The sequence below is a fragment of the Acanthisitta chloris genome, unplaced genomic scaffold, assembly GCF_000695815.1.
Source record: "Acanthisitta chloris isolate BGI_N310 unplaced genomic scaffold, ASM69581v1 scaffold9517, whole genome shotgun sequence".
Classification (NCBI taxonomy): domain Eukaryota; kingdom Metazoa; phylum Chordata; class Aves; order Passeriformes; family Acanthisittidae; genus Acanthisitta; species Acanthisitta chloris.
In genome coordinates, this window is record NW_008680902.1 from 11,398 (window position 1) to 24,354 (window position 12,957).

The 12,957-nt window shown below is 37.4% G+C and overlaps 1 protein-coding gene across 1 annotated transcript in view; it reads left to right on the top strand.

Moving 5' to 3' along the window:
* The window catches only part of TMEM2 (transmembrane protein 2), a gene marked incomplete at both ends in the record, with an annotated part of 21,846 nt that extends 9,167 nt beyond the window's left edge, over positions 1–12,679 (top strand). Inside the window, 9 exon segments of the mRNA XM_009077890.1 lie at positions 1,126–1,335; positions 1,715–1,920; positions 2,503–2,572; positions 5,216–5,344; positions 6,910–6,998; positions 8,785–8,916; positions 9,396–9,431; positions 10,133–10,288; positions 12,457–12,679. Of these exon segments, the coding sequence (XP_009076138.1) occupies positions 1,126–1,335; positions 1,715–1,920; positions 2,503–2,572; positions 5,216–5,344; positions 6,910–6,998; positions 8,785–8,916; positions 9,396–9,431; positions 10,133–10,288; positions 12,457–12,679 (1,251 nt within the window).
* Positions 12,680–12,957: the final 278 nt, after the last annotated feature.

The following is a 12,957-nucleotide window of genomic DNA, read 5'->3' on the forward strand; positions in this document are numbered from 1 at the left end:
AAAAGTCCATATTGCTGATTTTCCTGGAGGGCAAAGTGCGTATGAAAATTGCTGTTTTTGATAAATACCTAGTACAGATAAGTTAATGAAATTATAAAATAAAGTTAGGTTTCATTTGGTTTCTTTTTTTTTTCTTTCTTGTTTTAGCTCCTTGCAGATTAGTTGTTGCACTTGGTTTATGTTTTCATGGCAAGTTAGGGGGAAGAAAATACTTTCCTGCATTACTGGTGGAGCCCCATTATGATTTTACTTTGTACACAGTAGTATTACTGTGAAGTGGTATGATTGTAAGGGCAATTTCTTATCTTCCTTAATAAAGAAGTCCTTCTGGAGTGCTGTGTCCAGTTTTCAGTTCCCAAAAATGTAGGTGCAATGGGTGTGTCCAGTGAAGGTGAAGTGTGTCAGTATGTGATGATGAGTGAGGAGGAACTGAGAGGAGGGAACTTGATGCTGTCTTCTGGCATGGGTGAGGACTCAGGCCAGGTGCATGGTGTGAAAGGTAAGAGGCAGTTCTTGGAGGATGCATGGTGTTAGGACAAGAGGCAATGAGACAAAGTTTCAACAATATACATAATGCTTAGATACTGGGAAAATAGAACAAACTGACAGCATTAGATTGTAGCTGGAGGTATTTTTGGGCAATGTGGTAAGCAGTTGTCTTTAAGATGATGCTGAGCTGTCAATTGGACTAGGTATCTCAGCAGGTTCCTTTGAATCTGTATTATTTTGTGATTTTTATTCAGCTAAGCCTGTCCCGGGTGGACTACACTGGTGCAGCTTCAGTATAGACAGGTCCTGATGTGAGTGACTTCTGTTTGTTTGGACAGTACATGTAAAGAATATTTAATGTGCCACCTGGTAAAGACCAAACAAGTGTGGCAACATGTCTAGTGAAATTTCCTCTGGTTTAACCGCATGCAAGTTAAACTTTTAAACTTACTTATGAAGGATGCCCTTTTGTAAGGCATCATGTAGAGTAAGACAGCTTTTATAATGTTGGCCTGTGGCAACTCTGTGCATCTAACTTCTGTACATCTGGTGTAGATGATATATTAACTTAAAATTTCCATTGGTTAAAAAGCAAATATTTGGTTATTCATTCTGGGCTTCTCATTATACTTTTAGATTTTGAAGAATTTTACATCTGTTCATCTCTCCTATGTGGAATTGAAGCAAATGGGCCAGCAGCAGATTGGAAGCTACCCTGTTCACTTTCACCTTTGTGGGGATGTGGATGAAAAAGGGGGTTATAGTTATAAAACTTACCTGGAAGGTCTTTCCATTCATCACTGTTTTTCCAGATGTGTGACTGTTCATGCAACTAATGGTTTGCTGGTAGGTGCAAGGAAAGTAAAACATACTGTGTTGGAATACATGTTACAAAGAGCATTTAGACCCCCAAATTGTGCAAGTTTAACATTCAGCAATGTTTTTCATATTTCAGCACATAAATTAACAACTAACTGCAAACAGTAATTTATTTTTAACAGCTCTCACCATTCTGGTTTTTTCAGATTCTTGTAGGCAGCTAAGCTCTCCAGGCATAGTAGTCTGTTTCTGAGGGATAAATTAAACTGTGTGCTTGAACCATACGAAGTGCTGATACTGAAGCTACACTCTGCAGCTGTGCCAAGATATTAAACTAGATGGTACTTGTCAAATAAATCTCTGTAAATGCTATTACTGCTGACACAATGGTCTTGTATTTCTGCAGATAAAGGACACTATTGGCTACGACACACTAGGTCACTGTTTCTTCATAGAAGATGGCATTGAGCAGAGGAATACATTGTTCCACAACCTTGGGCTAGTCACTAAACCAGGCACTCTTCTACCTACAGACAGAAACAGCAGCATGTGTATTGGTATTAGGGATAAAGTGTATGGAAGTTATGTGCCAGTGCCAACTACAGACTGCATGTAAGTATGTCATGGTGAAAAAGTAAAACCAAACCAGCTGCAGCAGTTAAGCTGCTGCTGCTGATGCCTTGACAATATACAGATGGGAACATTTTTATTTATAATTAATGAATGCAGACACCTTAAATGTAGTTCACATAATACTGGTATTTTAAATAAAAAAACCAGCATTTAGCCTTTTATTTATTATAGTCTTTTATTAAAGGAAAAAAGTCATTTTATAGGAAAATTGTTGTTTCTTGTGATACTTGTGGACTGAAAAGTCTAATGAACATCTTTGCTTCTGTGTAAATCTATGCATATTCTCAAGTTGTCACCACTAGTTTTTCTGCATAGTACTAAATTCTTGTGAAAGCTGCTTGAAATAGTTTATCACTGCACAGGGTATCTGCAATGTTGTGCATTGAACTTAAAAAGAGACATTTTTGACTTACAAATGTGCGAGGTTTTGTGTTTTTTTTTTTTCCTTATGCGAAATAGTGACTTCAGCAATCAGTTTCTGATGTGCTTGTTACAAAGGGGAGCTATTTGTACTGGAGCTAGAGCTTTACTTTAATAACTTACTTCTGAATAATATTTCAGGGCAGTTTCTACATTCTGGATTTCTCATCCCAACAATCATCTTATAAATAATGCAGCAGCAGGCTCACAGGTGAGGCATGTGGATGTAACTCATTGTGAACTACTTATGCAACTGGCATTTGTAAAATCTGTAACATTTACAGTGCCAGAAATGCATTCGTTTTTGGATTTTATATATGAATGTTTTTTCTATGATTGGCAGCACATTGGCATTGAAAGTGCAGGATGTGTCTAGGCATGCATTTTGGAGATGCCAAAAATCTTTGTTCTGTCTGGAACAGAGGAGATCTCTTCCTCTTTGTAGTTAATAGACCTGACAACAGTGTCATTGTGTGTATGTAGAAATCTTTTTATATCCACAGAACTAGTGCATTTCATATTAAGGCTTCTGTATTTTCTGTAGGTTGTCATGAGTTTAGTGACAGCTTTGCAAGATCTGTATTCATAGATGTAGTCATTGGAGTGAAAAATTACTACAACAAGGTGTTCATTGTGTAAGAAAGAGCTAAACCACCTTTTTTCTTCTGTTAGCGATTAGTCACTTACTTCCAGTCAGTGACTGCTGATAAGGTTTTGCTTGTTGTGAACCTTATATTAATGCAGGTATCTTGTCACAGCTGCTTGCAAAGAAAAGCTGAACTACTCAGTACATGTGGAGGAAGGGGCTGGAGTCTGTTTCATTTCTACAGTGGATTAGAGGCATACATATGTATGGTTTTGGGTGGATTTTTCTGACTAGGTCAGAGGGAATGGAAAACCAGAAAAGCTGGTGGTGGTGGTTGCAAGGGTTTCCAATGCTGGAAGAATATGAGTCGGTCAGTGTATTCTTAGGCATAGATGACATAATAAACTGTTAGTAAGAAATAGAACAGGATTCAAAATATTTAACTGAGTTGAAATATCTCAAGTATAAAAGAATCAGAAAACTGGATTTTTGTATGGTCTGATTTTTGTTTTTTCTGTTGTGGGTTTGTTTGGGTTTGTTGACAATCTCTTCTATTTGACTGTCTACCATTAGGAAGGATCTGGACACACCTACTGAATTAAACCATTTCTTCTCTTCCCAATGTAACACTTTCCGTTTTGCCTGCTTTATGTAATATACTTAGTTTTAGTATTGCTGGCTAACTTAAAGGAAACAAATTCCTTGATCCGGTGCTTGAGTCCTGCAAGTTCTTTTTCTGCCTCTGTAGCGCATCCCAGTAGAAGTCGCTTATTTTTGTTACCAGAATGTGCCTGATCATAGCATACACAAATACTTGCTCTGAAATTTTGCTGCTCTCGATATACCTCCCTTGCATGGATATAAACACATTAGTATAAAGCAACTACAGCTTATTAAGTTTCAGAAACAGAATGCTTCAACTGTGTTCATACAAACTCTGCACTGTAGAGCTTTTAGTAGTATAAACTATAGCAATTCACAGGGAAATAAAATAATTCCACTGCTCCCCTAGTTTCTTCATTACACAATGAAGCCTATTGTAAGGGTGTATTCGCAAGAGATGTTTTATTTTGTTTTGGCTGTTTAGGAGAGAGAGAAAAAACTTACTCTTCTGAATGCTTGCAAGTGCTTAAGGAGCTTTTAAGTGTATGAAACTAGTTTTCAAGCATCAGGATGTGTTTTGGATAAAATTTACTTGAGTCTACCAAGCACAGATCTTTATTTATTTATACGTGAAGTAAGATTTTGATATTATTATAAATGGAATATCCACACTTGTTTTGTAATGGTTAATGGTTGATTACCATAAATGTCAAAGTGTGTCATCATTACAGATGGAAATGTTACTGCAATGCAGAATTTCTGGGACTGTTTGGAAAATGAGCATATTGTCAGAGTGAAATGAATGAAATCTTTTAGGGCAGGGTAAATTGGCTTTATCTATCCTTCCTTGAAAGGATGATGACTTACTTTTCATGAGGTAGAGCACTCAGTACACAGAGTTCCTTTAGCTACTGTTTAAACCTCTAATGTGTCTTATGTGATGATTTTTTTATTTTGTAAAGGTATTGAGCATATGGTCAGGCAAAATTTTTCATGTTTTTAAGTATCTGCTATGCTGTCATGATGGCATCTATTGTGAATGCAGGTGTGGTTGACATGGGAAATTTTATGAATCTCATTTAGCAGAGAAATCTAACTGCTTTAGGAGCAGAGATGTTGAAGTAGAAAAAAATTAACAGATACTGAAATTATTGCATGTTATTGGCACAGTGCTTTGAACTAGCCAGACTTCTTGATGTACTTTTGTCGAACTGTAACAGTAAGGAAAGGAGGAATGATTTTGAGTATTTTATTGTGAATAGTATGTTTTACTAGTAAATAAAGGAATATCAAGTGTGTGGGATGAAATATAATTGAAATGCAAAATTTGCGTGGACAATTCTCTGCTTTGAATATTATAGGACCTTAAATGTGTGGTGTTATATGGCTTCACTGAGAAGCAAAACACAATTTAGTGTGTATTGTTCACTAGAATATAGCTTTATTTGCAAAACCCTACTTTCTTACTGGGTAGTTGCTTGGGGACTTAATTTTTTAAAATATATTCTATTGGGCGCAGTTGGTTTGGGCTGTGTTCTTACTTGCTTTCTTAGTTAAAATGTTTAAGTTCAACTTAGCATACACTTATTTTGTGAATGGATGCATTAACACTGATAGTAGTATCAGAATCATTTATAAGTAATGTTATTATCTCCTTACTTGCAGGATGCTGGAATATGGTATTTGTTCCACAGGGTTGCTACAGGAGATTCCCACAGTTCAGCCATTGAAACCAAATCAGAGCTTACACCTCTAGGAGTCTTCTATAACAACAGGGTCCATTCTAATTTTAAGGTAATACATTATCTCATTCAAAAAAAGTGAAGTTCTTTATTTGTAAATATTCTATATTAGGACTTTTCTGTTTACATTTTAAGCTGGCTAGGTGATAGATTCATGCTGTGTTTGAACTGTATTGTAGAACGATGTATAATCAGCATGGGTATATTGTCTTGCCACATTTCAAGGATTCACTCTATTTCAAATCCTTGTAAGATACAACTAAAATCAATTAATTCTTCTCATAAAGTAAGTTTTCTCAGAAGTGGTATTTCAGGTGGTATTATTTGTGTCTTTGTTTTGTACTCTGAAGAAAGCTGACATTTGAAGAATCAAAGTTTATTATAGTTGTGATTCAACTTATAGCTTCCTGGAGTCGCTGTGAATTGTTTTCCTGAGTCTCTAGTGTACAGTAACTCAGGTGTTTGCACATGGTGATACAGTCTCTGGCTAGAGGCTTCAATATTGGCTTCAGAAGCTCGTCTGTGGCAACCATTTTTGTTATAGGGTTCTCAGCCTAGATACAGGAATTGAAAATTGTTTTATTAGTAAGACTTTCATAACTTTTCCACCTTTCAGGTAAGTGAAGTCAAAGTCTTTAAAGTATTTCATTTGGAATCTAGCTGCTCGTAGTGTGTGTATAAATATAATGACATTTACAAATCCACCTAACTCTAAGTACTTATTTGTATTTGAAGTTTGCCTAATAAAGTTCATGGAGTCATTATTGGATTTTTTTTACCAAGTGAAACTGATTTTGCTTGACTAGTTTTCTGGGATACCAAGACATGATGCAATGTTTTATGGAAATTGCATTAACGGTATTATTTGGGACTGTAAGGGATTTTATTCAGATTGGAATTAAAATATACTGAATATAAAAGTGAAAAAAAATAATTCAGCTATATATTATTATTCAGCTAGCATTATCTTTAAACAAGGGTAGCAGTTTGCTTGCTAAAATTCCATGTTCAGAGAGAAAACTCCACTAGCAGGTCGGAGCATCTGTTCATGTATGAGTCTCAATTATAGTCATAATTTGGATCAGAGGTGAAAGCAGTTACAGATATTTGTGTATATAAATGAGGTTAAAGAACACAAATGCTTCCTCCTGCTTCTATATTCCTTAAGTAAATTATTTCATACTGAATTATGCAGTTTCAAGCTGATGTTTGCTTGGACAAAAATAATCTTTAGTGGAGAAGGTAGTTTAGTTTTAAAGTGAAATACAAAAGATTTTTCAGTGGTTTTGTGTTTTATTTTTTTCTTTTCCATTTATGAGAATAATTTTAATTCACCACAGATTTTTCTAGAACAGCATCTGGAAATAACTGTCAAACCTCAAGTAGACGTTGTGAAAGAAATGTGAAATTATCTTCCGTTTTCTATTACTTTTTTTTAACCCCACGTAATTCTTTTTCTTTGCCCAAACTAGCACAGACATTTATTATATTAATTAGCTAGTTAGACAATATGCTGATCAAAGAACTTATAATGCATGTCTGGAATGCAGTGCTTAAATTTTAGAACACAATGTTGACTCTATCTTTCATTTAAATTTTTTTCCTTGCTTGTTTCAGGCGGGTTTATTCATTGATAAGGGTGTTAAAACAACAAATGCTAGTGCTGATGATCCCAGAGAATATCTTTGCTTGGACAACAACGCAAGGTAAAGGATATTTTCTTTCAAGTCAGTGAAAAATGGCAAAGTTTTAAGATTTCTCTTACATGAGGAGAAACACTTTTAAAACAATAATTTATAATTTAAAACCAAACAGTACATTCATATATGTTGTTTTCCCTCATTTGTTCATCTGTTTTGGGAACAACAGGGCACAATCTGCCTGAAAGGATTTGGCTGTTTTTTTGAGTCCTTGCTCAAGGTAGTTTTCAGCCTCTTAGAAGACACTGTTTTAAACATGCTCTACTGTCATGGTTAAAGTGTTTTCTGGAATTGCTGCTAAAATAAAAGTTTCCTTTAAAATATGCTCTTCTGATCTATGATGTAGTTTTAACTAGTTGTTAGAAAAAGGCTTCAGTAATACATCCACTTGCCTTTCTTACTGCTGAATGCTTCCTGCTATACCTTCAAGACTTGGAGGTCATAGCTCAGCAGTAGAGTTTCATCAGTTTACAAAGTGAGAAAGGGTAATGGAGAGTCTAGGAAAGTTCCAGGTTATATTGTGCCTGGTTAGTCTTGTCCTGAGCCTCAAGTAAAGTAGCCTGGGGTAGTAGTTAAATGACAGTATTGGATAACTGTCAACATTTTATTGTGACAACTAAGCAGTAACACTGAAAATAAGGTTCATATGCTTTTTTTTTTCATTAACCTGTGTTTAGGATGAGAACAGTTAAGTGACAGCTGCAGATACTCAGTATTTCATGATTTGGAAGTGAACTCACTAGTTCAATATTTTGACAGAAAAAACGTATAATCCTTGTAGTCTACCTCGGTCATAACAGGTAGCCAAGAGGAACATGAGGGGCAAAATGCCCTGTGGGAACCTGCAGTGTGTTGAGCAAGAAACTCAGTGCATAGGATGGGGGTCATGTTTCACAGCAGACAAAGAAGTAATGAGGCACTGTGTAATTACGCTAATCACTGTACATGGAACCAAACTGGAGGGGTTTGATGTTGACCGAGGAGCTTGAAACTCTAAAACCCAAACATTTACCTGTTCTTCCCTTTCTCACCTGGGTGGGGAGGGCACAGATCCAAATCTGAAGAAAAGCAATCAAGGTGATTGTGATAAAGGAGATATATAGATTTACTCACTCAAAATGCATATTTGTAATTTTTTTAGTGTATTTTTTTTTTCTCTGGGATGTAAGGGATAATCAAGTAAAACCTTCACCACTTTATAATCAGGCCATTTCTTCTTATTTTAAAATAGATTCCAGCCATAATTTAGTGTTTGAGACCATTTTGGTAGCAATGCAGAATGTCTGGGTTGGAACAGAATAATATCTTAGGTGTACTTAAAGAAGGAGCACTCCTCTGTGTCAGAGGAGTTTGAAAGATTTGAAGGACCAATTAGATAAATGTTCAGTCTGGTTTTGTGTAGTCAGTGTCAGCCCTGTGTGTCCTTCCAAGGAGCTTTAATTCCCTTCATCAGACTTTCATATGAATGCTGCAGTACAAGTTGGGAGGGCTAAAAGGAAAAGGGGGTAAAGGAGGTGAATTGCAGCTGAAGAAACTAAGGGAGACTGATCAAAAGCCTGTGAGAGTTACTGGAAAAGAGAAATTTTATGTTCCTGCTTCATGATACCCTAAAAACACTTACCTAGTAAGAGAGATGAACCTGGTTTTGGCTTCTGTCATTCCAAACATGAGGTAGAGTGGAATTTATCCATTAGGTGAGTGTTTATCTTTCAGGCTTACTCAGCCCAGCATATATGACACATATAAAACAAACAGTTTTCTTGTACTGAATATTTGGATTTTTCTCTTTCAGGTTTCGACCTCATCAAGATGCAGACCCTGAAAAGCCCCGAGTTGCTGCACTGATCGACAGATTAATCTCTTTCAAAAACAATGATCATGGGGCCTGGGTAAGAGGAGGGGATATCCTCATTCAAAACTCTGGGTAAGTATCCAGAAGCAAGCGGCTGCATGCTGTTAAGAAGCTTTTCCTGAAGCTTTGTTTATGAAAATACATTACAACAGGCTTATAAGAGAGGACTTCTTGATATCGTGACCAGCTTTCACACCATCTACTGCTTTAAATTCAACAAGTTCATTTGTGATTACATTATAACCTGTCTTAAACAGCAAAACAAAAGGAAACTATGTAATAAAAAGAAGTCTAAAAGTTGGTAGAGACAGTAAATTTAGACTGAGGTAACTATGATTTCCCTGAAGGTCTCATGTCCTGCTTAAAATGTGTAGAAAACTTTGATTATTTTTTTAGAACAGCATTTTTAGAAGACCTAAGTGTGTAGTAGTTCTAAGTTCCATTAACAGAAAAACTTAGACATTTTTCAGTGCTTAGCAGGATGTGCTCTTATAGTAGTATGTTGTAGTATAATCCAGAAAAAATTATTTACGCTTTGATCTTTCATTTAGGTTTGCAGACAATGGAATAGGTTTAACATTTGCTAGGTAAGTACTTCGTTAATTATTTCTGTGGTTTGTTTGTCTAGAAGCTTAGAAAAATCTATCTGCATCTATTAAAATTAATAGGTATACTTCCATAAGGCTGCAGTTCCTGGTTTTGGGCCCAGTTCTATTTCCGGTGGCACATGATACTGCAGAGGCTGTAAACTGACACAGCTGTCAAACCTTGCACTTTAATTCAACCTGTGCTTGGTTTACATCACAGTTTGCTGCCTCTTCACCAAAAGGCCTACATTTATACAAGTATTTTTGGTTTTGTATGATTCCTTTGGCAGTTTTTTATTTTCTTCCAGAAGGGTTGCAAACAAGTAATGGAAAAGAAAGGGGATAAGCATTTAGAGGGGTTAGAGTCTCTTTGCAATGAAAAAGAAATAAAATAAGTTAGGCAGTAAGTAAGTCAAAATTACTGCCATTTAGGTTATGACAAACTGGTTCTAGGATTGCTAAAGTTGGCTGTGAAAGTGTGCTGCACTAGGGAGTTAGAAATTTTAATGTTCAATATCTCAAACAGTTACCCTGTATTACTGTTATTGATTAAATCTCTTGTTCTGTATATTGTAAATGAGGTCTAGACTGCTCTGCTTAAGAAGGACTGTTACAGAACTAAAAGCAGAACTGTGTACCGTAGTGTATTCGTCTGCTGGAGAGTTTTAGCTAAACAATTCTGTCTGATGTTACTTTGATAGTGATGGGAGCTTCCCAAATGATGAAGGTGCCAGCCAGGAGGTATCAGAGTCACTGTTCATAGGTGAGAGCAAGAATTACGGATTTCCAGGTGGACAAAATAAATATGCGGGAACTGGAGGAATAGACAACAAGGCCCGCACTCTGCCTAGAAATCGGTAAGTATCTCATGAGTGAAGGAAGTAGAAATACAAGAAACATTCTCTGGATCAGACGTAAACAGCTTGAGCTGTGAGAGCTTAAGACTCCATTGAAGGCGATGCTCTTTCTTTTTAATGTTTTGTGTGCAACTGTATTGCTCTCATCTTTTTACTGAGGCAGTTTGATCTAATGCAAACAGAGGTCACTTTGCTGTAGCAATCTGTTATCTTACTTAAATGAAACCTTAGTCTTAAAAAACATTTAGGTCTGGAAGACAGAAGGAAAAAACTTTCAGGTAAAACAATTTCAAAGGTCAGTTTGGGACTAAAGACTGCAATCTGTCTATGATAAATCACAATCTGTGACTATGATTCTTTTATTTTCTCTTTGGTTTGCTCTGATGCTTGTTTAACTTAGCTCCAAGTCCTACCCTTGCCAGACAATAGGATAAAAGGGTGAGGGAGGTCTAGGCCACCTCATTTTTTTGCTGCTTAGCCATTTAAAGGGAAGAAGTTTATGTGGTGGTGATATATGAGGCATTCAGTCTAGTTGAGCGAAATCACAGAACAATTGAAGTTGGAAGGGCCCTCTGGAGGCCCAACTCTTCTGCTCAAGTAGTGTCACCTAGAACTGGTTGTCCAGTCCCACATTCAGGTGGCTTTAGAATGTCTCCAAGGATGGAGAGTCCACAACATCCCTGGACAACCTGTGTTGCCAGTGCTCAGCCACTTGTACACTGACAATACTTCTTCTGATGTTCAGGAGAACCTTCTGTTTTTCATTTTGCTCCATTTGCCTCTGGTCCTGTCACTGGGATTAGCCTTGCTCCCTCTTCTTTGCACTCTCCCTTTAGATGATACTATATTTGAGATTCCTGCCAGAGCCTTCTCTACTCTGGGCCAAACAGTTTGACATCTCCCACTGTTTCCCCCTGGGAGGATGCTCCAGTAACTTAATCATCTTTGTGGCCCTTTGTTGGTCTCTCCAGTATCTCTAGATCTGTCTTGTATTGGGGACAGACAGTCTAGGTGTTGCGTCAGCAGTGCTGAATAGATGGAAGGATCACCTCCTTCAGTCTGTCGATGACACTTCTCCTACCTAGTGCAGCCCTGAATACCTTTTGCCCCTTTGTGGCAAAGGCACTTTGTTTGGCCTATGGTCAATTTGGTTTCCACTAGGACCTATAGGTCCTTTTCACTGGCACAAAGCATTGTTGCTCCCAAGGTGCGGAGCTTTGCACTTCATGTTGAATTTGATGAGGCTTCCATCTGCCCATTTCTCCAGCCTGTCAGGGTCCGTCTGGATGGCAGCACAACCCTCTGGTGTATCAGGTGCTTCACTCAGTTTTGTGCCCTCTGTAAACTTGCTAGGACTCTACTTGGCCTGATTATCCAGGTTACTGATAAAGATGCTGAACAAGATTGGACCCAGTATTGACCCCTAGAGTACACCACGAGTTACTGGCTTCCAGGTAGTCTTTGTGCCATGACCTTGTGGGTCCAACCATTCAACTAGTTTTCAGTCCATCTCACTGTCCTCTCATTCAGCTCGTAATTTGCAAGGATCTTATGGGACACATGGTCAAAAGACTTACTGCAGTTTTTGGTAGACCATGTCCAGTGCTCTCCTTCAGCTACCAGGCCAGTCATTTCATCACATAAATTTATTGAATTGTTCAGTCATGACTTCTCATTGATGAATCCATTCTGATTACTCCTGATGACTTTCTTGTCCTGCATGCACCTGAAGATGGTTTCCAGGATTAGCTGCTTCATCACCTTCCGGGGGATCAAGCTGAGGCTTACCAGCCTGCTGTTTCCTGGGTGTTCCGTCAGGTTAGAAGGGACGTTTGTTTCCCTGCAGTCTATGATCACTTCTCCCAGTTGCCATGATCAGTCAAAGAGCAGATGGTATTACTTTCCTGCTATATTTCTCCTACTAGAAAAGGGACACATTTGCAAATGGGTAGTGCTAGCTCTTCTAACAGTAAAATTTAGGAGCAGGGGATTTTTTGACTGGTGAGAGAAGTACAGAAACCATATTTCCTTTACTAAGATCAATCTTGCTAGTGATTCTCTTAATGTTACTTTCTTGATTCCTCTGAAAGAAAATGTATTTCTGACACAAATTCAGGCTTATTACGGGTTTTGTTAAGGATAGTATAAATATTTGTTTGCATTAACAGGACATTTCCAATCAGAGGCTTTCAAATATATGATGGACCTATTCACCTTACCAAGTGCACGTTTAAGAAGTTTATGCCAACTCCAGACAGATTTACCAGTGCAGTTGGATTCTTGATGAAAAATCCATGGCAGATGACGCCAAAAAATAACATTTCCCTTGTGAAGTTTGATCCAAACGTAAGTTTATTGCAAGTTTTCTTTTAGTATTGCAAATGGTTTGGGGTTTTTTTCTTGTTGTATTTAACATAAAACAGATAAGGGCCTTAGGTCATCATTTTCATGCATTCCTATTCCAGAATTTCTCTTTTGGTTGGTGGTCACCCAAGGTATATCCTTTGTCTCCTGAGCCAAAAAAAAGCAAAACCAAGACCAAACAAACAGAGATGTAGGATATGTTGCAACTAATGATTCATGCCTTATGGCAAAACTGAAAGGAGATTTTTGTAAGGTTTGGTAGTATGTTGTCTCGGTTTGAGAGACAGGCGTCTGCCAAAAAGGCA